Source organism: Hemicordylus capensis, chromosome 3 (assembly GCF_027244095.1).
Source record: "Hemicordylus capensis ecotype Gifberg chromosome 3, rHemCap1.1.pri, whole genome shotgun sequence".
Taxonomy (NCBI): Eukaryota; Metazoa; Chordata; class Lepidosauria; order Squamata; family Cordylidae; genus Hemicordylus; species Hemicordylus capensis.
This window is the reverse complement of record NC_069659.1, coordinates 22,203,831-22,231,604: the sequence shown is the minus strand read 5'-3', so window position 1 is coordinate 22,231,604 and position 27,774 is coordinate 22,203,831. Positions and strand designations below refer to the sequence as shown.

The window sequence follows — 27,774 nt, the reverse complement described above, 5'->3', positions numbered from 1 at the left end:
CTAGCGATGCCAGTTTGGGGTGGCATAGAAATACACTTAACTAAATATGTGCGTAACTTAAAACACACACACACACAGGTGGGAACCCAACTCATCCGGAGCTCCCTGCTCCAACGGCGTTCTGCCACTGGGGGGCTCCGTGCCCCTCCTTTTTCCAAAGGTGCCTCTTTGCGCGCACCGATGCCAGCCTTCCGCTAGGGCTCCCCTCGCGACGCGTCTCACGTCTGCTGCTGATCTCCCCGAGTTCCTAACGCGAGCACAATAAAATCTGTGTATCTGCAAGCAAGTCCCGCGCCGTGGAGTCCTAACAGGCTGGCGGCTTCAACAGGAGACCAGCGAGCGAGCGGGTAGGGCCAGCGACTTTCCAGTTCGCCAGAGTAAAGGCCGGCCTCGACCTCAGCCTCGGGAGTCCTGCTCTGCAAAAACTCGCCGGTCGGAGCCTGGGAGGGATGGCACACACAAGCACGCAGCGGGATCTCACTGGCTCGGACTGGTCTGGAGGCAGACGGCTGGAAGTTTGCAAGTTTCACGCTCGCTCGTAATTTGCGTCCGGCGGTGGGCGATTTCTGCATTTTCTCTTCCCCTCCTTCGTTCCTCGATGCTGTCCTGAGCTTCTGGAAGTCCAAGCCCCCCCAGGATGTTGAGAGAGTATATTGCATCGAGAAGGAAGCTTGCTGCTTGTTTTTGCCCGGGGTGGGAGAGCTCCTTAAGACGGATTGCTTCCTTTCTTTTAACCTTTGTTTTCTGTCTCTCTTAACCAAGCCGGATTCATGATGACCAGAAAGCCAACTTTCTGACACTGTGAAGCAGCAAGGAGAGGTCTGCTTAAGTGTGTGTGTGTCTGTGTTTTAAGGAGCTACTATTGAATCGCACGCAGTTCGCGAGAAGCCGGATTAAAACAAGGGCGAGAGGAAAGAGAAAACACCGAATATTTCCACTCTTCCGAATTTCCCTTTTCACCCCCTTCCTGCGTTGCGCGCTGCAAACTTGCAAACAACTTTTTCCAAGTCCCACCCCACCCCCCCAGCCTCGTGCCACCCCGTCTCTGCGGATTCCGTCTCCATGCAAATGGTTTAGCTTGCAAAATGTCCCTTTTCTGCCCCTCGCCGCGGAATTGCAAGCCCGCTCCTCCAGATCGCCCTCCTCGGCGAGGAAGCCTGGGATTCTCGAGTCACTCCTGGCTCTCTTTGGAGAAGTCTCTCTTGGCTTCCTCCCTTCCCTTCGTTGCTTGAACCATTACCGCAGCAGCCAGCCACCGGAACTCGTGGGTGGTGGGGATATTATTTATTATTATTATTATTATTTTATTTTTCCAACCCCCCCTTTCCATCCCTTGCTCCGCCGCGTTTTGAAATGCCCACTGCAACTGGCTAATGGCCCCTGGGCAGTTTCGTTTCTCTGCCGTCGGTGGCCTGCACGGGCTAGCTCGCCCCCTCTGCTAACGCCGCCCAACTCTCTCTCCGGGTCGCCAGAGAGGCTCATAAGTCATCGCGGGGGAGGGGGCTGCGTCCTGGTGGCCCTGCACGACCTCGGAGCCGGATCGTCCCCGCGAGCAGGGAGACGAGCCCCCTCGATCGTTCTCCAGAGAGCGGGGGGCGAGAGGCAGGAAGCGGACGACGAGGAGAAGGAGCGGCACAGTAGCCCCAGCTCGGCCCACCGAGATGGGGGACACGGCTGCCCCGCAAGCCGCGGGTCTCCTGGGAGGAGGAGGCTCGGTGGCGGCAGCAGCGCCGCGGGTGCACAGCGCGATCGTGGAGCGGCTGCGGGCGCGCATCGCCATCTGCCGCCAGCACCACCTGAGCTGCGAGGGGCGCTACGAGCGCGGCCGGGCGGAGACCTCGGACCGCGAGCGGGAGAGCACCTTGCAGCTGCTCAGCCTCGTGCAGCACGGCCAGGCGGCCAGGAAGGGCAGCAAGCACAGCAAGGCGGCGGCAGCGGCTGCGAACGGCGGCTCCGCGGCTCCCTCCGCCGGCGCCGCAGCGCCCCCGCCGGCGGACTTCTATCCCTCGCAGCTGCTCAGCAATGGGGCTGCTGGCGGGAGGCCTGCCATCAATGGCGAGCAGCAGCAGAGCGCGGCGGCGGCTGGAGGGGAGCCCAGGAACCCGGCCCTCATTGCGGTGAGTCGCCGGCGTGGTGGCCGCCTGTGGCCCAGAAGTCGTGCGGGGGCGAAAGGTCTCCGGGGTCACCTACCGTACCTTGGGAGGTTGGGGATGTGGTGCTTCTCTCTGTGTGTCTTGACGGATGGAGCCCAGGGTGAGGCGACCTTGGCTCCCCAGCTGTTGCTGACTACAACTCCCATCACCCCCAGCCACAACTTAGTTTTATTTATTTATTTTTCGTGCCCGTTCGTTGCATTTCTATGCCACGCATCCCATTTAAAACCCACACAAATTATTAAAAGCCAGGCTGAAAAGATGGGCCTTTAGGGGCTTCTCTTGAAAGCACCCAAAGCCTTTTTTTTTTTGTGGCTGGGGATGATGGGAGTTGTAGTTCAACAACAGCTGGAGATGTATTCCGTCTAGGATTAAGTCCTATTCCTCTGCCTTTAACGGGATAATGCAATTGCGCCAACAGTGGGTGGCGTGCTTTCGAACTTCACGAGGCCAGGTCCCTGCCCCAAGGAGGTTGCAGTCTAAGTTTTGACTGAGGAGAGATGCCAAAGGAAGGAGTAGAGCATGTTGGCAGGGTGGGACAATGGTGGGCATATAAAGCAAGGATGCCCCAGTGCCACAAGAGAGCAGCTGAACAGAACTGCCCAACTCACTGCACTACTGCAGCAGGGAAGCAGCATTTTTTGACATCCTCTCCTTTTCTCTGGAAGCCCTTTGTGCCGCCCAAAAACATGTCCCTGAAGGCTGAGGGACATATTTTCACATGACACAGAGGGCTTCCTAGGAATGAGGAGGGTGTCAGAAACCTCTTCCCTGCTTCACCAGTGTAGTGAGTTGGGAAGTTCTGTTAGGCTGCTCTCTTGCTGCCATTGTCCCTGCTGACATGCTTCCTTTGGCATCTCTCCTCGGTCAAAATTTGGACTGCAACCTCCTTGGGGCAGGGACCTGGCCTCTTGAAGTTCGAAAGCACGCTGCCCACTGTTGGTGCAGTTGCATTATTGACAGTCTGCTGTTAAAAGGCAGAGGAATAGGGCTTATTTTTAAACTGTCAGCCAGCAGTAATAAAATAATAACCTTGTCAGCCAGCAGTAAGAAGATTGTGCCAGCAATGGGCACACCAGCTTCAAAATACATCAGGTCCTTGCCCCAAGGAGTTGCAAACTAAATTCTGATGGAGGAGAGATGCCAAAAGAAGGGGCCAGACATGTCATGTCGGCAGGAGCATCAACCCTTACTGCCATCCCATAAAGTAGGTTACTCACTCTTATCATCCATATGGGCTACATAGGAAGGCTGTCTTCGGTGGAGGTCCATCTAGGTTAGTATTGTTTACACTGACTGGCAGCAGCTCTCCAGGGCGTCAAGCTGGTATTTCCCAGCACTACCTGGAGATGTCAGGGACTGAACTTTGGACCTTCCCTATGCAAAGCAGAGGCTCTTCCTCCAAGCTACGGCCCTTCTCCAGTTGCAGGTGCCATGCCTTGCAGCTGAGGCTCAGAGGATGGCACCTTGCCTAAAACAACCTAGTGAGACTTTACTTCTTCACTTTACACCCATGCCAGGAAAAAAGTCGCCTCTTTATATATCTTCAGGTTACCCTTCTATGAAAGACACGGGGTGGGTGGGTGGGTGGGTGGAGCTAATATCAGGTCGGCCACCCTAATTCTGCCTTATCTCAAGAGTCAAATTCGAGTCTGTGGTCTTTCAGAGTATGTGGCAGTCAAACTAAAGCAGACAAGTGGGTCCAGGGAAGGGAAAAGAATTTAGAACCAGCTTCCTAAAGTTATCTTTTTTTCCCCGGCAAAGCCTCTGGACCGAACAATTATATGGCAGGAAGGAATTAAACAGGTGGGGCTTAGCTGATTGATTGATTGAGTGATTGATTGATTTGATTTTTATACCGCCCTTCCAAAATGGCTCAGGTTATTAGAGAAACACATGCAGAAGAAGTCTATTAGTGTATATTTGCCATCAGTTGCTCCAGCAGGGCTTTGTCTACATAATACTTTCTTGCTGCATCCCCATGCTGAGGAAAACTATACCTGTTGGATTTCTGGGTGGGCATATGTTAAAAGCACACAGCCTGCAGGGGAGGAGAATGGGAGTCTAGAAAGGAAGGAATTGGGAATGGGAATCTAGAAAAGTTGGGAAGTGGGAATGGGAATCTAGAAGGAAATGGGAATGGGAATCTAGAAGCGAAGAGATCAATAAAGCAATCCTTTGCATGTGTACTCAGACGTAAGTCTCAGTGAACTCAATGGGACTTTCTCCCAGGTAAGTGTGTGTAGGACCAGCCTGAATGTATAAATAAAATGTTGAGAGAGTTCCGTATCTGAGCTCTCCAAGCTAGATAAATTCCACTGGAGAGGTAGGTACTGTGTAATGAATTGAAGAGAAGTTGATCTGTTTTCCAAGTTGTGTGGGCATTTTGTGCCTTTGGACTAGGATATGAGTAAGCACTTGTATTGTGAGAGTGGTCAAAAGCCTTGTCACCAAAGAAAGTTGAGGTACTGGTGACTGAAATGCTGTACGTTATTCCTCAAGGGCTACCTGTCTCTTTTTAAAAAGTTCTTAAATAGTGCTACATTATTTTTCCATTTAAAAAAAAACACTTGGGGCGGAACTAATTATCTTGGTTATTCATGGAGGATGCAAGTACCAGGTGCAAGGTGATGTATGCAGCAGGGATGGGCAAGGATACAGCTCCAGTACCTTTTCCCCCCAGGATCTCAGCAGAGACGCAAAGCCCACTGTTTTCTAGCTGGATTTTATGACCATTTGACCTGTCTTCTGTTGAGTATCCTCCACCTTTGTGGTTGACTGCTCTTCTGGGTGAATAATCCAGAAGATTATTAATAATAGCATTATTAATTTATAATCTTCTGGAATAATCCAGAAGATTATTAATAATAGTGAATAATAATAATTCTGAGGATTACCTGTAGGGTTAGGGAATTAGCCTTGACTCCTTGGAACAGAACCCCCCAAATTATTGCATTATCTAAGTGGGAGGGGTGGTGGTGGCCTATGGATATGGCTGTTGGGTGGCTATGGAAGCTGTGATGGACAGCACATGCTCTTCTGGATTTGTGACACAACCGAATCGATTTCTGACACTGCCGAGTCGATGTCTCATGAACACAGATACTGGAACGCAAGCAGTTTATGCCTTGATTTGTGGGACTGTGTGTTAAATGTACAGCAGCATCCGATGCCTCTGAGAAGGTGGGAGGTGCTTTCTAGCATACTGGTGTCAAGGGTGTTTATGTAGCATGATCGTGATTAACGTGTGTAGATCATTACTGAATATACAAGGACAGGTCTCTGACCCAAGAAGTTTGTCATCTGAAATTCAGCACAAGGGAGTAAACAGAGGGAAATATAAACAGAGGAGTAATAAATGGTTATTTCGGTTATGTGTACTAATGCTGATTGTAGAGCAGTTCTACCACCAATATTCCCCATAACTGCATGCAGACGGTCCCATGTTCAATTCTGTAGCATTTCCAGGTGGGGCTGGGAAAGACTGAAGTCTTGGAGAAGCCTCTGCCAGTCAGTGTAGACAATACTGAGCTAGATGGACCAACGGTCTGACTCTCGGTAAGTGTGCTCCTAATGTGTGAATAGGGCTAGTATAAGGCTGCTTCCCACGTAACCTGTGTTTACTCAGAAGTATGTCCCATTAATTTCAGTGGGAGTTACTCCCGAGTAATTGTGCATAGGATCATGGCCTTAGTGGTGGTGCTAAATCAGCTCCATGTAACTGGGCAGAAGCTACATTTTTTCCAGCTTGCAAAACTAGCATGGCAAAGTGGTGATGTTGCTTCATATGACTGAGCCAAACAGATGTTTCTTAGAAGGAAGTGAGGGGGAAGATGCTTGAGGTTTCCAGTTTTGAAACTGACCTTACATTTGTTTTCCTATCACCATAGAATATATTTCGTGAACTTTCAAGAACTTTGCAAGCCAGGATACATTGCAAATCAGTGACAGCTAAGAAGACGGGTTGGTTAGTTTTTTTAAATGAAAAACAAAAAAATCTTGCCAGGCAACAATAACACCACCACAACAAAACTGGGCAAAAATGGTACCATCCTCTGATCACAGACCACAAGCTTTTCCTGAAAGCAGACTCCGTTGAAATAAACAGTGCAAGAACTGTGCAAGAGAGCTGGTGCATGAGAGTGGTTAAGGGAGGGCTGCACAATGTTGGCCTTCCAGCTGTTGGACTACAACTCCCATAATCCCTGACTCTTGACCACTGTGGCTGGAGATGCTGGGAGTTGTAGTCTAACAACAGCTGGCAGACCGAGGTTGTGCAGCAATAGGTTAAGGGATTCAACAGTAAACCGTGAAATGCTCAGTTCATGAATTTAGAAAGCTGCCTTCAACCGAATCAGGCTATTAGTCCATCAAGCTCAGTATTGTCTATAACCAAGGCTCTCAAACGTGGGTGCCCAGATGTTGGAATACAACTCCCATCATCCCCAGCTACATTGTAGCAAGGGGTGGTGGGCAGTGTTCCCTAGTCTAAGGCATGCACTCACAATGCCTGCGCTCACAAGCTTTTTGATGTCCACTCAATAAATTTTAGATCCTGCTAAGGTTGAATCAGGAGGGCCCCACTCTGAATGCATGTGCACACACATTGCCTTGATACTGTCGCCCAGACCAAAACTCATTCTGCACACAGATGAAAAAAAAGTTGGAGAGAACACTGATGGTGGGAGTTGTAGTCCAACATCGGGGCAAACCAAGTGTGAGAACCTTGGTAGAGACAATACTGAGCTTGATGGACTAATGTTGGGCTACAACTCCCATCGTTCCTTGCTACAATGGTCACTGTAGCAGGGGGATGATGGGAGTTGTAGTCCAAAATTGGGGCACCCAAGTGTGAGAACCTTTGTAGAGACAATACTGAGCTTGATAGACTAATGTTGGGCTACAACTTCCACTGTCCCTTGCTACTATTGTCATCATAGCATGGAATGATAGGAGTTGTAGTCCAACATCAGGGGACCCAAGTTTGAGAACCTCTGGTCCACACAGATAGGCAAAGTCTCTTCAGGGTTTCAGGCAGGGTACGTCTAAGAGATTGATTGATTGATTGATTGATTGATTGATTGATTTATGCAGCTTTCCCACAAGAGTCTGAACTCAGAATTGCAAAATGTATGAATCGGAAACAATAATGGCAATGCACAACAAACATGCCACCCAATGAGAATTTTTGCAACACTGTAACAATTCCATTTCAGTGTCTATGAGCTTCAAGACACAATGCCAACATTTCAATAATATTTTGACAACCTTTCCTAGGGAAACATAATATCACCTTTCAGACACTATTGGAGGCTCTGCTCTGCATTTGGCTGTCTTCGGAAATCCAACTGGTGGAGACACAAAACGGCCTTTACAGTAGCGACACCCAGGTTAGGAATGGAAGTTCCATAATCTTGGCGCTGCAACTGACAAGGCCCTCTCTTGTGAGCTGCGCTTGATGCCTTCATTAGTGGCATTTCAACATTTAGTTAAAACCTTTTTCTTCTCTATGCTCTTATTTTGCTCTAATTTCTCTCTCGCCCTGTATTTTTAGGCAGCGGAGGGAGGGGTGCGATTCACTATTGTTTCAGTCATTGAGGATGTTTTGCTTTCGTTGGATCATGTTGTGTTTTTAATTGATGTATCTCTATCTCATCCCTCCTGCCCAGGGATGTGTTGTGTTCAAATGATAGGATACAAATATAAATAAATGCCTCAATAAACTACAATTCAAGCCCCAAACTGCATAATGAGAATGCTCCAACAGCTCACTGGGAAATCTTACACACCCTTCCACCACCCACTACAGGGGCATTTGCAGAATCTTAACCAATTATCCTCCACTCCCCAGGACTAAATGGAGTGTAACCAGGATCCTTTTTATTTAATGATACCTATAGTGTCTCATCCTTCACAACAGTTGCTTCCAATAGAAGCTTCCTTTTGAAGGTTCCGTAGAGTGGGGAAGGCAGGCATTGCGAGTGAAACAGCTAAGCCCTTGATTTCAAACAGAGCTTCCCTCTCTCCCTCTCCCTCTCTCTCTCTGTTATGTAATTGCTAATTATTATTTTATTACCATCTGCTCATATGGAGATTACACTAGGATAGTTAAAGAGTGATTCATGGTATGTGATAATGGATTGCAACCCTTAATGCCACATGGGGAGGAGACCAGCGAGCTGCTCTTGTGGTTGCGAGTGTGAATTGTCCCCTTTGCTAAGCAGAGTCTGTCCTGGTTTGCATTTGGGTGGGTGGCTACAGGTGAGTGCTGTCTGCTGTAAGCCATTCCCCTTTTGGGGGTGGGTCCGTGGCTCAGTGGTAGAGCGTCTGCTTGCATGGAGAAGGTCCCAGGTTCACTCCCTGGCAGCATCTCCAGGTAGGGCTGGGAAAGACTCCTTGCCTGAAACCTTGGAGAGCCGCTGCCAGTCAGTGAGTGTAGACGCACTGAGCTAGGTGGACCAGTGGTCTGACTCTGTATAAAGCAGCTTCCAATGTTCCTGTGGTTCAGGAAAGCAAGATCAAACCACTCTCTGCCCAACAAATGTTTAGTGTTGGGCGAAAGGGGACTTCATCTGCTTCTAGCATTGAGAAAGCCAAGAGGGGAGGGAGGGATGGAGAAGCTGCGTGTCGGGCATCAAAGGATGGGACCTTCAGGGCCAGGATCAAAGGCAGGAATATCTTCTCACACATCACAAATTTCATAATTTTCAAGTCTCATTCAACAGTTTACACAGGTGCAGCCTTCTTGCTCTCAGGGTTTTGCTCTCGTGCCAGCACATGTAAATGGCTTCATCTAAGTGCCAAAATCTTCAAGGTCCAAGCGGCACAGAATTCCACTGGCAGGTTTCAGTCAGAATATCATGTGTAGTGTTCCAGCTGCAGGTGTCGGGATCAAGTTCCTTTCAGTATCTCTCCTAAAAGGCCTGTCTTCCCTCGCTCCCTCCCTCCCTCTCATCAACTCTAAAGGTGAGCCTCCCCCCCCTCCAATTAGAGATGAAAGAAAAATGTGCAAATATGAATACTTTGCAGAAAAGTCCAGTATCACTGCTCAGAGCTCGCTTGTGTAATTTGAGTGTGATATCCTAACTCAGAATTTGACATTTTGAGTGCTTCACAGCACAAGCCTAGGCATGTTAACTCTGAAGTAAGCACCATGTGTTCAAAGGGACTTATTTCCACGAAAATGTGCAAAGAACTTCAGCAAAGAAATGTGCAAAGAATTACAGGTTTGTTGGCATCTCGTGTTCATTTTGGCAGGCATGGAATGTAAAACCTTATCAGACGTGCTTCCAAGGAGCATCAGAAGAGCCTTGCTGAATCAGGCCCAAGGTCTATCTAACCAGCATCCTCTTGCCCCAGTAGCCCACCAGATGCCTCTAGGAGGCCCACAACCAGGGTGCTTTCCGGATTACACCCTGCAACAGGTTCAGGGCAAATCTCTGAAGTGTGCTTCCACACTTCTTGTGTTGTGACACTGCAGTCCCTACGCTGACAGCAGGGTGCAGTCCACATTTCCGATGCCTTGTTTTGAATTGAATCACTGCGACATAGTGCTATGATGTCGTGTATCCAGTGTAAAAAGGTTGCTGGTTTGGGGGGTTGTTAGTTTCCGCGAGACTGCTCCCACTGCTGTTTACATTTCAAATGTGATTTGCCTGAATGGGAGCGTTTTGCTGCTGTTGAGCAGCTAACCTGGAAAGCGCCCAGGAGATGAAGGCCTGCCCCCTCTCCTGCCATTGCTCCCCCTGCAACTGGTATTCAGACACACCCTGCCTCTGAACCTGGAGGCAGTCTATATGGCCATCAGGACTAGTAGCTATTGTGATAGACCTGTCCTCCATGAATTTGTCTAAGGTATCATTACCTCCCATGGCAGAGAATTCCACAGATGAATTTTGTGCTGTGTAAAAATGTACTTCCTGTTCAGGTCTAAATTTCCTGACAATCAGTTCCATGGGATGGCTGTTGCCAAAACCTAAGGGGTATACTCGTGGGTCAAATGGGCCGTAACCCATAATTTGGCTTTTAAAAAACCAAATCTGGCAACAGAACTAGGGTCCCTAGTTCTAGTGTTCTGGGAGAAAGAGAAGAACTCCTCTCTACCCACTCTCTCCACATCATCATGCATAATATAATTTTATAAATCTTCCACCTTATCAATTTTCTCTGGAACGAACATCATTTGTTGACTCAGGTATTGTAAGGAATCTGGACAGTGTCACTGCCAATTCTTGCATTCCAGTGCTGCCTGGCTTTTTCTCCTCACTTTTTTTTTTTTGAAAACGTGATGATTTTTCTGACTTCAGCAACAATTGTGGCACTTGTGTAATACCGGTGCTGTTGAGGCTTCTTCCTGAGGCAGGGTGAGGCGGTCGACTCAGGTGCAGGAGCACAGGGGAGGGGCAGGCTTAGTGGCACCGTAGGTAACACCCCATTGTTTACTGCTGCCATCTCTTGGAACATTGGAGCAAAGGGAGCTGCTTTGTACCGAGTCAGATCATTGCTCCGTCTAGCTCAGTGTTGTCTAAACCAGGTCTGCTCAGCTTTGGCCCTCCAGCAGGTGTTGGCCTACAACTCCCATAATCCCTGGCTATTGGCCACGGTGGCAGGGGATCATGGGAGTTGTAGTCCAAAACCAGCTGGGGGGTGGGGCTAGGTTGAGCCAGTCTGGTCTACACTGACTGGCAGCGGCTTCTCCAAGGTTACAGGGAGGAGTCTCTGCCAGTCCTACCTGCAGATGCCAGGGACTGGCATCTCCAATTGGACCCAGGGATAAAGCAGATGCTCTGCCCCTGAGCTGTGACCCCATCCCCTAAAGCAAGCCTACTTAGCTTAGGCCCCCAACTCCAGCCACAGTGGCCAATAGCCAGGGATTATGGGAGTTGTAGGCCAACATCTGCAGGAGGGCTGAAGTTGAGCAGCCCTGAGGAAATATCTTACAGCAGACAGTGCTCACATATAGTCACCCATCCCAATGCCAACCAGGGCAAATCCTGCTTAGCAAAAGGAACAACTCATGTTTGCTACTGCAAGACTGGCTCTCCACCCCTTCCTCACTTCACTGGGGCACACTGCGTGACCCCCCTTCCTCGCCCTGCTGGGCCACATCTCTTCCTCTTCCCTCCCTGACCCTGACTTGAGCTAGGAACGCCGCTCCTACTGCTGCACGGGTTGCCGGTGTAGTCTGAGAGCTGGCCTTGCGGTAGTGTGCACGGATTGTGCCCTTTGTTAAGCAGGGTCTGCTTTGGTTTGCATTTGGATGGGAGGCAGCATGTGCGCACCGTAAAAGGTTCCCCTTAGGGGATGGGGCCATAGCTCAGTGGAAGAGCATGTGCTTTGCATGCAGAAGGTTCCAAGTTCCCTCCCTGGCAGCATCTCCAAGATAGGACAAGATTTTTTTTTTATTGAACCAACAAACTACCAAAGCATACAGTATGTTGCCAAAGCACAATTATATACAAAGTGGTTGTTTGTACATGATATATCTACAAAGATTTACACACAAGGATTTGGAAACCCACAAGGTTATGAAGTATATGCAGGTAGTACTGTAACTCGGGGGTGGGGGATTACAAGGCACATCAGGTAATCGGGGTGGGGGGGGTAGTCCGACGTCCATTTCCACAATTTGTCCCATTGCTGTTTAGAAGAGATACTCTTGTCTTAGGGCTTGGAGAGACTCCTGCCTGTTACCTTGGAGAGCCACTGCCAGCCAGTGCAGACAACACTGAGCTAGAGGGACCAAGGGTCTGACTCCGCATAAGGCAGCTTCTATGTAGGGGTGTGCACGGAACCGCGGAGCTGCGGTCCGGCACTGGGGTGGGGGGTTCCAAAAAGGACGGGTGGGCTTTACTTACCCCTCCCAACAAAGGCGCCGTGTTTCGTTGAGCTATCGGGCGGCAGGATACCTCCCTGCCGCCCGCTTCAATCCCTGCTTGGCTCCTTAAGAATTAAGAATCGGGCGGCAGGATACCTCCCTGCCGCCCCCTTCAAAACCCCGCTTGGCTGGCGGCCACCCCCTTCAAGCCCCCTGCCACCCCCTTCTTGCCAGGTCTCCATTGAAGCCATTTGCAGCCAAGCCGGCAAAGGGGCGGCAGGGAGTTATCCTGCCGCCCATTTTCAATGGAGACCTGGCAAGAAGGGGGCAGCAGGGGGATTGGGGGCGTCAGGGGGCTTGAAGGGGGTGGCTGCCAGCCAAGCGGGGTTTTGAAGGGGGCGGCAGGGAGGTATCCTGCTGCCCGATTCTTAATTCTTAAGGAGCCAAGCGGGGATTGAAGCGGGCGGCAGGGAGGTATCCTGCCGCCCGATAGCTCAACGAAATACAGCGCCTTTGTTGGGAGGGGTAAGTAAAGCCCCCCCCCCGTCCTTATTGGAACCCCCCACCTGAATCTTGTCGGACCAGACCGCCCCGTGTCCGGACCGGTCCAGAGGCCTATAGAATGGCCTCCGAACCGGTCCGTGCACATCCCTACTTCTATGAGAGCGCTTGTGTGTTACCTGCATGCCTCAGCAGCATGGCCCGAGAATCCTGAGCAGGCCACTTTCCCACAGATGTGGGATGGGCGTCGTCTTCTGCCTCGGGCAGCAAAACATTTGCTCCTCTCAGCGACGACCAGCTCTTCGACTAGTTATGTTCTGCTCGCTCCAGCCCTGACATACTAAACTGGCCTCTTAATTTCTCATTTCCTGTTCCCCGCCAGTAGATCCTTTCATCGCTCCTTTTCTTTTCCGCAGCCAGCGTCATTTGCTCATTCATTTTTTAATGTTTTACTTTTGTATTATCGCAAGTGTGGTAATATGATGGAAAGCGGATTAAAGGGCCAATTCGAATGTGCAGCGGCCAGAGTGAGCAGGAAGCGACTAATTAAAGGGCGGGGAGCCAAGAAGCAGAAGCCACTTTAGAAAGGCATTGAAAGAGATGTTAAAGCTGCATTTTAAAGCAACTTTCTATGGCCGGGGTAGGCAAAGTGTGGTTGTCCAGATGTTGCTGAACTACAGCTCCCATCACCCCCAGCTACAGTTTATTACAGCTGGGGATGATGGGAGTTGTAGGTCATCAACATCTGGACAACCACACTTTGCCTATCCTTGTTCTAGGGAATATGTCCCGTTGAACAAGGAGACACTTAATTTTAGGAAGCTGCTGTCTACTGAGTCAGACTATTGGTCCATCTAGCTGAGTATTGTCTACTCTGACTCTTTAGGGCTTCAAGGAATGATTTTTTTCAGACCCACCTGAAAATGCCAAGGATTGATCCTGGGTCCTTCTGCATGCTAAACGGGTGCTCTGCCACTGAACTCCAGCCCTGTCGCCAAGATCTGAAGTATGTTTCTGAGTAAACATACTTTAGATCTCGCCCATGGCTCTTTCATAATATGTTTGCTTTGGACTGAGTGTGGGCTGCTGTATATTTTTGTTTGCTTCACATATGGTGGTTTTAATTTTCTGCAGTGCTGTGTTTTATGTAAAGTTAGCTAAGATTGTAAGCCGCTTTGGGCCACAGGGTGTGGGAATAGCAGGTCACAATTTTTTTTTGGTGAAAAGATGTCAGATAATACTGGAATAAAATGTCATTAGATGTGAAATGCAAATATTCAGTGACCAGTTTTCACATTTTGAAAAAGGAACAAATTCATTTCCACTCCAGATGAGGCTCAATATTGTTCCTGGTTCCTTACCTGCAGTTTCTACTTCCACATCTGGATCAGAGGTGGAGATGCAGCCTTGAATAAGAAACACCGGTTTGAACAGACTTGCATGCCAAAATAAGTTTGGCATATATCCATGTATATGTCAGACTGTTTCAAAATCCCAGAGCTGGTGTCCAAAAAAAAAAAAGCCCCAAACAGCAGCATGCTCCTAGTTCTCATTGAACTGCTAAAACTGTACCTGGGTTATACCATTTCACACTGTAGACCAGTGTTCCCTCTATGAGGGATTCCCAGATGTTGTGGACTACAACTCCCATAATCCCCAGCCAAACGCCACTGCAGCTGGGGATGCTGGGAGTTGTAGTCAACAACATCTGGGAATCCCTCTTAGAGGGAACACTGCTGTAGACCCGCCCTTTTTCTCCCATAAGTGCTAGCTTTCTATATGTGGTGAGGCTTTTTTGTTTTAGAACATAGCAATAGCAATAGCACTTACATTTATATACCGCTCTATAGCCGGAGCTCTCTAAGCGGTTTACAATGATTTAGCATATTGCCCCCAACATTCTGAGTACTCATGACCCTGCAGTTCTGTTGAATCTGTCAAGAAGTCCTTAGGCATGGTTGATTATACATCAGTTATTTCCTAGGTTGTTTATATGTTGTGTGAAAAAAGTACTTCCTTTTGTCAGTCCTAAATTTCTTGGCAGTCAGTTTCAGGAGTCATCCCATGAAACAGATTGCCAAGAAATTTAGGACCGACAAATAAGTTGATTATACAAAGTATAATCAACCTATGGAATTCTCTGCCACAAGAGAATTACATTAATGGAGAATGGGTCTATCAATGGCTACTAGTCTGAAGGCTATAGGACACCTCCAGCCTCAGAGGCAAGATGCCTCTAAATACCAGTTACAGGGGAGTAGCAGTAGGAGAGAGGGCATGCCCTCACCTCTTGTCTGTGGGCTTCCCAGAAGCATCTGGTGGGCCACTGTGTGAATCAGGATGCTGGACTAGATGGGCCTTGGGCCTGATCCAGCAGGACTGTTTTTAAGTTACAAAGGAACATAGGAAGCTGCCATATACCGAGTCAGAGCATTGGTCTATCTAGCTCAGTATTGTCTACACAGACTGGCAGTGGCTTCTCCAAGCAGGCAGGAATCTCTCTCAGCCCTATCTTAGAGAAGCCAGGGAGGGAACTTGAAACCTTCTGCTCTTCCCAGAGCGGCTCCATCCCCTGGGGGGAATATCTTATAGTGTTCACACTTCTAGTCTCCCATTCATATGCAACCAGGGCAGACCCTGCTTAGCTAAGGGAACAAGTCATGCTTGCTACCACGAGACCAGCTTTCCCATGTCCATGATGTACAGTATTTGCTTCAGCCTTCTCAGTCATATTTCCCTATTTGATTGGCAGCTTCTCAGAGCTGTCGGTCACATGTAAATGTTGTATCCATCCCCCTGTAGAATGCTCCCAAATGCAAACCATAAATCTATATGGATCTAATTGCTATTGACAGAAAGGTTTGCAAGTTCCATCTCATCCTGTGGAGAGTGAGAACAGAGGTTGACTCTTCAGGGAAATATTGGCTGTGCACAGATAATATGAAAAGCATATTTATCAGAGAGAGGAATTCATCGTTCAAACAGATCTCAGACCTAGTTCATACTGAGGTTATAGATGAGTGTCTGGGCTGTACAACTTCACGTAAAGTGTGCCGTCGAGTCGGTGTTGACTCCTAGTAACCACAGAGCCCCATGGTTTTATTTTGGTAGAATACAGGAGGGTTTTACCATTGCCATCTCCTGTGCAGTATGAGATGATGCCTTTCAGCATCTTCCTATATTGCTGCTGCCCGATATAGTTGTTTCCCATAGTCTGGCAAACACACCAGCGGGGATTCGAACCAGCAACCTCTGGCTTGCTAGTCAAGTCATTTCCCCGCTGCACCATTAGGTGGCTATAGCAACTTCACGTAGGGTTGCCATAGCCTGGCTTTCCAAATCCGGGTGCCTAATTTGCATATTATGTAAATTGGCTTGAAAATAACTTTTGAGCAGAATAGTGACTGCACGTTTTGCTCCATAACTCTGCTTCTACAAGAGCTAAAGCTTAGTTGCTGCTGCTGCTGCTGCTTCTTCTTCTTCTTCTTCTTCTTCTTCTTCTTCTTCTTCTTCTTCTTCTTCTTCTTCTTGAAAGCTGAAATCTTGCTGGGCTAAGCACTCTGGGTGAGATGATTAAAATCTGGGTAAAACCCAGAATTTCGGGTGGCATGACAACTCTAACTCCACAGTGCAGGGGGGAGGTCACATGACATGTACAGACAAATTCTGAGCTAGATGGACCACTGGTCTGACTCAGTTGATGGCAGCTTCCTATGACCCCTCTCTTGTTCCTGACCATCAGCTTCTCCTTCTGCCTTCTCATCTGTTGGATCCATCTCACATCACTTGACTTGCAGCCTTGCATTCACTTACTGTTTTCTTTAGCCTACTTTCCTTAAGGAAAGTAACCTTATGAGATCACCCAGGGGTGTGTGTGTGTGTGTGTGTGTGTGTGTGTGTGTGTGTACTTCCCAATGCCTGAACTTATTTGAACCAAATTTGATACAGTTATGGGGACACCTCAGTTGCATAGTTTGTGATGATATCATGTACCCCAATTCAAGATGGCGGACCTGTGAACATTTGAGGCACAAGTGGGTTAACATGAGAACTTCCTATCCAATTTGAACCACATTTGGTACAGTTGTAGGGACCAGTGTTCTCTCTAATTTTTTTCATCGGTGTGTGGAATGAGTTTTGTTCTGGGTGGCTGTATCAAGGCAGTATGTGCGCACGTGCATTCAGAGTGGGACCTTCCTGATTCAACTTGAATAGGATCTAAAATTAACGGAGCGGACATCAAAATTGTGGGGGCACACACGTGCACAAGCCTTAGAGGGAACACTAGTAGGGACACAGAGGGATTCCTCAACAGCGTATGTTGTGATGATGTCACCCACCCCAATTCAAGATGGCGGACGCGTGAACATTTGAGGTGGAAGTAGGCTATCTTGTGAAGGCGGCAATTATTAATTAAGATTATAATGAAAGAAAAGTAGGCAGATTAGTTCTTACCAGAACTTCCTCTTATTTTCGTGTTCTGGTACATCAGGATCTGCAAGAAGTATTTTCTTTCACTGCATGTTCAGGGTGATTGTTTTTTATGTATCAGAACACTGAGATTGTTAGAAAATTGGGATTTGATCTTGATCTTGATAGAATTTACATCCTACAACATGGATGGCCAGACCATAATAAGAGTGTCCCATGAATATGGGCAGCAGGAGTTTGTCACATATCTGGACAGGAAGAAGAGGACCGGGTTGCCTGGTAGTGGCATAAAAACCAACCCACCAGCCTGTGCATCTAGACCCAGGTCTAGCAAGGCAGTAGCTAGGGGAAGAGCTTGAAGAAGCAGCTGCTGGACCAGCAGACGCTGGGTGCAGATGGAGAGGTTATATAGGAGGCAGGAGCCCCGATCTTTCTGGAGCGCAGGTTGGCCATGATTCAGTGCAGGTGTCTGAGCTGGCCTCCCATCCACTGGTGGAGAAGACCGAAGCAGCCAGGATTTGCTTTTCAGCTCCAATCCTGGAGTTAGGAACACAGGAAGCTGCCTTATACTGAGTCAGACCATTGGTCCATTCAGCTCAGTATTGTCTGCACTGATTGGCAGCAGCTCTCCAAGATTTCAGGCAGAGGCCTTTGCTAGTCCTACCTGGAAATGACAGGGAGTGAACCTGGGACATTCTGCTTGCAAAGCGGATGCTGTACTAGCAATTTGGCCTTGGTGCAACATTTCTCTGCTCCTAGGAGTGATGGAAGAGGGGTTCTGAGGACAGGACCGGAGCCTCACTGGGGGAACACAGGTCTCCAGAGTTCCAGGGCTCTCCCAGTGGGGTGGCTGCAGGAAAGATGATAAGTTCTAACTGCTCAGGATCTGTCGGACCCAGAGGGCTTTCATCAGGGCCGGAGGTCTTGGCTGGGATGTGTTCATCCTCCTCTGAGAGGGTCTTGGGTCAGCATCTGAGTGGATCTTGATGCTTATTTTATTCTTTGAAATCACAAGTGACTTTATTTGAGCCCTGCAATGTGTCCCTTGCATATACAGAGTGGCTGCTTTTCATAAGGGCATTTAATACACATATTTGTGGGGTAGCTCAAAATAGTTCAGGAGGAAATCAAACTAGTTTACTGGGTAAATATTATGCACAATGAAAGGTTTCTGAGATAGGGGGACAAACACATAAATGCTCCAAAATGCTCATTTGTCACAAGTGCCAGCAAGCATTTTGTGTGTGGAGTCAGTAACAGCATAAACATTTCAGGCGGAATATTTAACAAGAATATTATAATTTTCCAGACCAGAAAGAGTAGTTTCTGCCTACAGATCTGCTATCCTGGGTCAGAATAATGTCTGTTTTCAGCCAGTATTGATCAAGGCTGTGCATAGTCTGTGCTACTGTGACATTTCTATTTTATATTTGACAGCTGCCTCATGAATCCCTGCACTTAAGGGGCAGTGGTATAAATATTTTAAAAACATAAAAATAAAAAAGATGAACATTATTATTATTAATGTTTCCTTTATTTATATGCTACTTTTAAATACATTATCAAAATGCCTTACCACCAATAGAAAAAGTTACACAAGTTTAAAAACAATGTATCATATATTAAAAATAAATAGCACCCAGCCATTTAGAATGGCAGACATATAAACATAGCACAATATCACATCAGAGATTGCAACCAATTTAAGCAGTAAATTTAAGCAGGATATGAAGAACTAAAAGCAGTTGTCTGAAAATGGGAAGAAAAAGAACCTGCTTAATTTCTCTGGGAAGAGAATTCCACAGCTGGAGTGCCAATGCTGAAAAGACCCTGTCCTGATACCTGTCAAACAAATTAGTAGCAGGCCACAAATTTCTTTATTTCTTTCTTTATTAATTGATGTATTTATTTATTTGAAATATTTATACCCCACCCCTCCAGCGCTCTACTGCTCAGGCCTCCAGCGCACTGCTGCTCAGGGTGGCTTACAACAATAAAATAGACACAAGGCACAATAAAAGTAATGAAATTAACCAAGTTGAACAAACAAGTTAAAAGGTTAAAAACCACAATCATTATTAGATTCAAATTAAAAATTTATTTTTCAAAGCTAAAAACTGAAAGTTTTAAACCCAGATATAACAGAAAATGGAGCATTAAAAAGCTTCCTTTAAAAGGTGTGTTTTAAGTTGTTTTTTTAAAAAGCACAGAGGGAGGGCGCATGGTGAAGCTGTTCAGGGAGGGTGTTCTAAAGCCAAGGGGCCTTGCGTGCTAAGATAACCCCAATCCAGTGAAATCTGATCATCTGGAGTTAGAGTTGCCAGGTCCCCTGAGGCTTAGACTCTAAGGCTCAAATGATGGAGCCTGGGAGGTGGAGGATCCCACATTGGTCAGTGGGTGGAGCCTCATGGAATGGGGTGGAGCCTAGCAGAACAGAGAATGGGTCAGGAGACCTGAATGTGCTTGGTGTCTCAGGGTGGAGGCTGATGAACACAAATAACAAAACCAAGTAGAACATAGACTGTCTCCTTTGTTCTGTCCACCCATCTTGAGATTTTAGTGCTTTCTTTAAAAGGGAGGCAAAACACCCTCAGAAACTTCAGGCCCCACCCCAAGACCTGGCAACCCTGTCTGGGGTGCATACTGGGTTGCAATCAGGAAAAGGATATAGCAGCGAGGGGCACAAAACAGCAAACCCCTAGATACAGGTTAACTAATATGTGTAATTAAAAGCTATTTAATTATTAAATTAAATCCCGGGTCCTTGTCCACTATGGACACTGTTCCCCACCATCACCCAGTAAGCCTCACCGTTGCACCCTGGCTTCCTGGGCAATGATAGGGAGGAGTGGCAACATCAGATCCTCTTCCTGCTCCCATGGGTGCCATTTTACGTTTCCTTGGTACAGCATTGAGGAGAGGACATCTTGGAATTGTAATCTGGCATCCATGGGTGGAAGAGGGTGGTCTCCTGCTCCTTCCCATCATCTCCCAGTCAGTGTCCCCATGTAACACATTATTGGACAGCAATGAGGACCAGTGATGGTGGCAGGAGTCCTCCGGGACTAGGTTATTTACGAACCTGCCTTATCCCAAGTCAGGCCATTGGTCCATCTAGCTCAGTATCGTCTTCACTGACTGGCAGAAGTTCTGCAGGCGTTCAGATGATTTTTTTCTCGGCCCTCCCTAGAGATGCCAGAGATTGAATCTGAGGCCTTCTGCATGTGAAGCAGATGCTCTTCCACTAAGCTACCGTCCTTCCCCAAAGAGCTGCAGGGGTTGGCTGAGCAAGTGTGGGCCTCTTTATGGCCTTGATGCAGCGCCCATGTAACATTTTGTCACATTTGGGGGACAGATTAATACACAAAGAGTCACCAATGAGTAGAAAGCATGAACGCCCCTAGAAAAGGGATTACCTCCCATCTTGGTGCTTCTTCTGCCTTAGAAAGCGACTTCCCTTAATCTCCTCCTTCAGTAGCTGACTCACCCTCCAGAGTCCCATTTCCCTCTCATTTCTCCCTCCTGTTTTTCCAAAACATGCAGTTCTGTTTTTCCCCTTCCTCCGGGTTTGTGTCACGGACTGGTCGTGCGTTTTTGTCCCCGGAACTAACGTGAGGCTTTCGCAGACCTGTTGAACACATGGTTTCCACATGTTCTCCACATCTTCCCAAACGGCTCTTCTTTTATCATGTGTTCTCATGCTGACCTTTCTGACATTCCGCGCTCTTTTTTTGGCCTGCAATTTATTTTCTTTTGCTCTCTCTCCCTCCTCAAAGTGCCTTCCCCCTAAGTATGCTTCTCTCTTGCTAAAATGTTTACCCAGGACTGGTTTACAGGGGTGCTTTTCCCACCAGAAAGGTAGGGCAAACAACTTTACTACTACTAAATCACCAGTGTAATAAAGATCTGGGGATTTAGCAAGGTAACCATCGAAACAGACAAGGCTGTGATTGATTGGGCATGCTGAGGCCACAATTCAAAGGAACGTCTAAAGAAGTGTTTAACGTTTAACATGAGATTATCTGAACAAGGATCCAGTTCCTGAAAATCAGGTTCTGTGGTCTCCACTGTGTGCCTCAGCGTATTCTTAACAAGCCTGTTAATAAACAAAGACCCATGCAATGGCGGAGCAGGGTCTGAAGGGGGCCCATGTTCCATAATTGAATGTTGAGGCATCACTTTTTTTTTGGTGACACCATACATTTTTGGCAGCCACCACCACCAGCTGCCCATCTACATGCCCATCTGCCTCCCCCTCTCCTTGGCACCGGCAAAGAGCTGGCATGCATGCCAGGCCTGGGGGAGCCACCCGCCTGCCCGCCCATGTTGGTGCTGGAAAAGCTGGCAAGAGCTTATGATATCATTACTTGTCGACTTTCCCAAAGCCACCAAGGGTGGTCAGACGGCTCCCCTGGCCTTGGACCCATGCCTCGGGCTCTTTGCCAGTGCTGGAGAGGGGTGGGTGTGCTGGTGGCCGTGGGAGCTGCCAAAAAGATAAGCCGAGATCCCTCAGGAGCCCCAGCCTGAGGATAAGCCCCGGCTCCTTGAGGTGGCCTGTGTTCTCTGAACATGCTTGCCTAGTGGTACTTTTGCTCCTGGACCCACAGCAACAAAGTGATTTGGGGAGGGGGGGAGAGATTAAGGAAAGCTGGGTGCATCCATGTGGCACAAGGGGTGTGTGTCCCAATTGTTTGGCCAGCTGCCCCAGACTTCTTGCCCCCCCCCCCCCCACCAGCTCCCTCTACTGACCATCTCTGGATGGAGCTGGAGGCAGAGATGAGGCAGGTACACTCTGGAATACTTGGTTCCAGCTCAGCAGGTGCTGCTCATCAATGCCTCCTCCGCTGCTGAACCTCCATCCTCCCAGCAGTTGTAATGGGAAGGGAGGCAGAGCCATCTCTCCATCTCCTCGTCCACTTTCTGTCTTGCACTTGCATGCAGAGATGCCCGTGAGAATCCACTTGTGGAACTCTCTGCCACAGGACGTGGTGACAGCCAACAACTTGGATGGCTTTAAGAGGGGTTTGGATAACTTCATGAAGGAGAAGTCTATCAACGGCTACTAGTCCGAGGGCTCTAGGCCACCTCCAGCATCAGAGGCAGGATGCCTCTGAGTAACAGTTGCAGGGGACTAAGAGCAGGAGAGAGGGCATGCCCTCAAATCCTGCCTGTGGCTTCCAGCGGCATCTGGTGGGCCACTGTGCGAAACAGGATGCTGGACTAGGTGGGCCTTGGGCCTGATCCAGCAGGGCTGTTCTTATGTTCTTATGATGAAGAGAAGGCAGTTGCGCCAGTGGCTGGCTCTTTTGACCCGTGGGACCCTCGGCCTCATGCCCAGCAGCAACCCAGGTGCTAGGTTCAATGGTGGGAGCAAACGGGAGTCCCTTGCGCACAGCAGTAATCCAGTGGCTAGACTCAGTGGTGGGAGTTGTGGTGGCAGCCCTGGAGAAGGAGGTGGGTAGCCCTCAAAAAAGTACTGTTAACCCCCCACAAACTCTGTTGTTGTTTTTTAATGGGGTGGTAGCAAAGCTGGTGCAAAAAGGGGGGCGGAGTTGAAGGGTGAGCTACTAATGCACAGTAAATCTTCCCCCCGTTTCATGTAGTCACTACAAGAAGTGATTGCATAGGGGAGGGGAATTTGAAATAAAGCAGGCACTGTATACCAGGGACCCAATCCTAATAAGACCCAAGTAACAGCCCTGGGCAAAACATGCCAGATATAACAAGTATGTGCCAGTAATATATGGTTTCAAAAATTGGAAGTGTTGGATTCCTTATGAGAGCATGAACAGTTTCCATTATCAAAATTGGGGCTGGGGGGAGCTGTGGGTAGGGATGTGCAAAAAATTTGTTTGGCCTGTTTGGTTCGAATTCAAACCAGGGTGGGTTTTGGTTTTGCTTGAACCCCACACCTTGGTTTGGTTCAAATTTTAACCCAACTCAAACTGGTTCTAAAAGGTTCTATATAGGTTATAATGGGGACTCAGACAAGCCCATTCTTCCCTGTGCAGAGCACAGAAACAGGCTAAAATCTTTTCTTGATTTTCTTTTTTAAAAAACATGAACCCCACTGGCTTGGGGCTCCCGAGGGAGTTGTGGCCATGCCCGCCTTGCACCCAAACCCACTTTGGTGCCCAGGAACTTCCCAGGAGGCAGGGGCAGTTGGGACATCCTCAAATCCACATTATTCCCTATGGGGAAAATGCAAAAAATTAAGACATCTTCAAAAAAAATCATTAAAAATCACAGGAGTGTCCAATTGTTTTGGGATTTGGGTGGTAGTTGGCACCCATGGGTGGCTATCACCCCAACTCAGTTTTGAAGGCTCCAACCTTTGAACTGGTTTAACTAGAACCAGGCTCTGTTTGGTTCAAATGCAGACCTGCATTGCCAATTCAATGCCCAGTTTGGTTCAAGTTCGAACTTTTAAACGGAAGCGGTTCAAATTCACACATGTTTGCACATCCCTAGCTGTGGGATGTAGCCCTACATATTTTAAGTGTTCCTGGGTGTGTGGGTGGGTGTTTATTAAGCGCTCCTGGGTGTGTTTGTGTGTTTGTTAAGTACTCCTGGGTGGGTGTGGGTGTATTTCCCCCCTCTCCTTGACATACTGTAAAATCTAAGCACTTTTATCTAAGTTGGGCTCAAGAGCTGGTCTTGTGGTAGCAAGCAAGAATTGTCCCCTTTGCTAAGCCTGCTCTGATTTTCACTTGAATGGGAGACTACATGTATGAGCATTGTAAGATATTTCTTTTGGGGATGGGGCCGCTCTGGGAAGTACACCTGAATGCTTGCATGCAGAAGGTTCCAGGTTCACTCCCTGGCATCTCCAAGATAGGACTGAGACAGATTCCTTCCTGCAACCTTGGAGAAGCTGCGGCTAGTCTGTGAAGACAATACTGAGCTCGATAGACCAATGGTCTGACCTAGTATATGGCAGCTTCCTGTGTTCCTAATACTGTTTTCTGCCTTAGGCAGGTTGCCTAAATGTCCTGGAATTTAGTATGTATGTTCAGGGCACACTTCCTGTTTAACTGAATTTATCTACCATCTTTCTTCCCAAGCACCCCAGGCACTTTCCAATTTAAAATAGTAAAAATAAAAAAACCAAACACATTACAAAAGATATTTAAGAAGCCGAACTTTTTCGGGCCATTCATGTTCTCTTCAGAAGTCAATGGCATGTGCTATCTGCCCTGGACTTCTCTCCTTCTACTTTTCAGACTCAAATGCCAGCTCAACTTCTGTGCCTGTTTACCAGGAGAAGGCAAAAAAAACCCCAAAAACAACTCCAGACAGTTCTGCAATACAGTATCTTAATTGGGCAGTGAAAGATTGAAATGAAACTTGACTAGGAAAATCTAGATTATTTTATCTATTTATTTGTAGCATCACCTATGTACATGGCGTTTTACAAAGAATGGGAGGAAAGATCCCTGCCCTAAGGGGCTTACAATATAGGAAACTTAAGGGAGACAACAGAAGGAGAGAAACAGAGGTGAGGTAAAGGTGGGTGGGGGGCGGTCATTCATTTCAGTAACTGAGAAGCCCTTTTAGGTGCTATCTAAATGGGAGATGCTGTGATTTCATACAGCATCCCTGAAAGCACACTTGAAAGTTGCAGCCCTGCACTGACATAATCTGAAATAACAACAACAACTAACTGATCCGGCACAGAGCATCTGCGCCTCTAGTTCTCCCTGTCACTCCCCCATCTTCATTTCGTCTTCAGCCCCAGTCCGTTATCCCCCTCCCAGTCTGATTTCTCTCACCACCCTCCAGCAGTGCTTTCTCTCACCACCCGCTAGCTGGCCTGGCCGCCTCTTTCCCTCCCTGCCCACCACTATCCGGCAGCTGCTTGCAAACTCTCGTGAGAGCTGCCGCACAAGGAATTAGCAATGGGTAAATTTAAGATATATAATATATGTATATTTATGCATCTGTGTGTGTGTATGTATATGTGTGTGTGTGTATACACACGCGCGCGCACACACACACACACACACAATTATCATATTGTTAATAATAATAATAATAATAATAATAATAATAATAATAATAATAATATTACTATTACTATTACTATTACTATTACTATTACTCTGCCCCCCCCACCACCACTTTCCACACTTATAGTGTCTGTCCACAGAGACAACTGCTGTACTCTCTGGTAAGATTCTTCCCATGCCTGGAACCCCGGGCACCCCAGAATGCCTCATTATGGGGAGAATCTGTCCACAAATACACCATTTCCTTCTGCAGACAAATGATGTTACATGGAGATTGAGGTTTTCAGTTAAAAAGAGACACACACTTTTAACTTTCAGTTTTCAAATCTGATTTTTAAGTGGGTGCTGATTTTAATTATTTTATATTTTTAGTCATTTACATTTTACTAATTGAAATATAAAGTAACAAAATTTGGCCGTAATTAATTAATTAGTTAAATGTAATTAAATTTTTAAAAATTATGCTTGGTGATGTTGACTGTTACCGCAAGCATATTGTGCGGGCGGGGGGAGAGAACATAAATATTTAAAATACATAAATAAAATGGGGGGCCCAGGTGTTGTTGGACTACAATTCCCATTGTCCTCAGCCAGTGGCCGTTGAATAGGAGTTGTAGTCCAACAACATCTGGGGACCCAAGCCTGGGCAGCCCTGCTTTCTAGGATGGATCCCAAGTTCTGCCGCCTCAGGGCAGGGCCAACTTGGACCCTGGGCAAAAGAATCCATTGGCCATGTCCTGGGTGACCTGTGCAAATCCGTTCGACCTACGTCCTCAGCACGCCTGCTAGGTCCTGCAAAATTGTCACAAATGATTTCTAGTCTTTGCAGTTGTGCAGAAAACTGAGAAAATATGACAGCCGCATTTCCCACAGACTTTTGAGAGACCATAACTCTGACTTCTTCTTAAGTTGTCTAGCAAAAATGTGAGCAAATTCCCTGAAGCAAAGATCCAGCCCAACTAATTTACAAATAGGAATTTTTTATTTTTTATTTGAAAGAGAGAGAGAGAGAGAGATCCAGCCTAGGGAGGATTATCCTGAAACTATCCGCAGAACAGGTTTGTGGTCACAGAAGGGAATCTATCAAGCTTTTAGCTTCTGCCTCTGTAATGATTCTTTGAATGGCTTTGAAAGAATTCCACCTTGTTCGGCTTACTCTACCACTAATCCATAAATCAGGCATGGGCTGTGCAATGCCACTCCTTCCTTCTTAAAGTAAAAGTGTTTTTTTTAAAAAAGTATTTAATGTTTCTGTGTCTCCCTCTCTTCTTTCCTTTGATCTCATTTGGAGCTCCGAGCTGACGGTAACTTAATCCCCGTCCGTCGCTGTCTCTTTTCACGAAGATCTTTAGTACAAGTCTACAACCCGGGTTCAATGATATCCTTCTCCCCCCCCCGCCCGCGCTAAAAAGGGGAACCGTAAGAAAGGAACAGAGCGATTGTTTGCTGTGCAAATGACTGTGATGTTGCCATGGAAAAATGCTGGAGACTTCAAGGGGGTTTGTGTTTTGCTGGGCCCCCAGCCAAGCCGCTTTGACTTCTTACAAATGTGCGAGTGAGGGAGCCATGCAGAACTGTATCCATGTGAAAACGACTGATCGGCAAAGTTAGGCTGCTGTTGAGGTTGTGCAGGGAGAGGATGGCTTTCATGTGGCGAGTTTATATTAACATGGAGCTGTATTGAGGATGAGGGGTGGCACTGTCTCTATTTAGTCTAAGGAAGCACTTGTGCAACCAGCGAAGCTGCACTAGCACAAAAAGATCATATTGGTGTGCTAAAAAGAAGCTGCCATATACAGAGTCAGACCCTGGATCCCTCTAGCTCAGCATTGTCTGCACAGACTGGCAGCAGCTTCTCCAAGGTTACAGGCAGGAATCCCTCCCAGCCCTTTCTGGAGTAGCAATGTGCAGAACCGGTTTGATTGCGAACCGGGCCAGTTCGAGGAGTTTGATCGCAAACTGGACCGCCCCTCAGGAAAGGGGGCTGGTTCAAGAGAGAAACGAACCCGGTTTGAAGAGCAAACTGGTTCGGCATTTCGAAGCGAACCGGTTCCAGCCAGATGTTCGGTGAGGAGGGGGCAGCAAGACAAACCTTTAAAAGTAAATGAGAAGGTGCTTAACGACAGTACCGAAGCTGCTTGGATCAGTGGCATGGAGGCAGTGTTCTCTCTAATTTTTTTCATCTGTGTAGGGAATGAGTTTTGTTATGAGCCGCAGTATCAAGGTAGTGTGCGCACATGTGCATTTGGAATGGGGCCTTCTTGATATAGCCTGAGCAGGATCTAAAATTAACTGAGCGTGCATCAAAAAAACTTGTGAGCACATGCACATGCGCACGCCTTAGAGGGAACACTGCATGGAGGGCCAGGTCAGTGCCAGAGCGCTGCCACTACCGCGTGGGCTGCTGGGGGGAGTGCCACTGCTCTAGGCAGCTTCCAGGCAGTTCTGGTGCCGCCGATAAGCACCTCCTCATTTACTTTTTAAGGTGCCTATTGCTGCTCCCGTGGCAATGCCCTCACCACCCACCCAAAGTGGATCACCTACTACATCAAGTGGGGCCTGACGGGCACTGGTTTGAGGATACAGTGGGAGGGACTTCCCAGTCTGTTCTGAGGGCAAAACTCTTTAACACTTCAGAGATGAAAAGGTGCTGCTGTTAATTTGGAAATCCAGTCTGAGGCCTGGTTGTAAACCGCCCAGAGACATAAGTTTTGGGCGGTATAGAAATACGTTAAATAAATCAATAAATCTTTTTGGAAATGAATGCTGAGGCGGGCCATTCATATTCAAGAGAGAGAATGTGGCTTATAAGACTAGCTATTTATTGGGGGCTGAGGTACAGTGAACAAAGAAAACAGTGTAC

At 47.6% G+C, this 27,774-nt stretch overlaps 1 protein-coding gene across 2 annotated transcripts in view; it reads left to right on the top strand.

The window, feature by feature from the left end:
- Positions 1-243: 243 nt before the first annotated feature.
- Positions 244-27,774, top strand: part of MAML2 (mastermind like transcriptional coactivator 2) — a 232,553-nt gene continuing 205,022 nt past the window's right edge. For both annotated transcript variants that reach the window (XM_053311528.1, XM_053311527.1), the window contains exon 1: positions 244-2,117. In XM_053311528.1, coding sequence (XP_053167503.1) covers positions 1,662-2,117 — 456 coding nt within the window. In that variant the 5' untranslated portion in view covers positions 244-1,661. The remainder of the gene's footprint in view (positions 2,118-27,774) is intronic.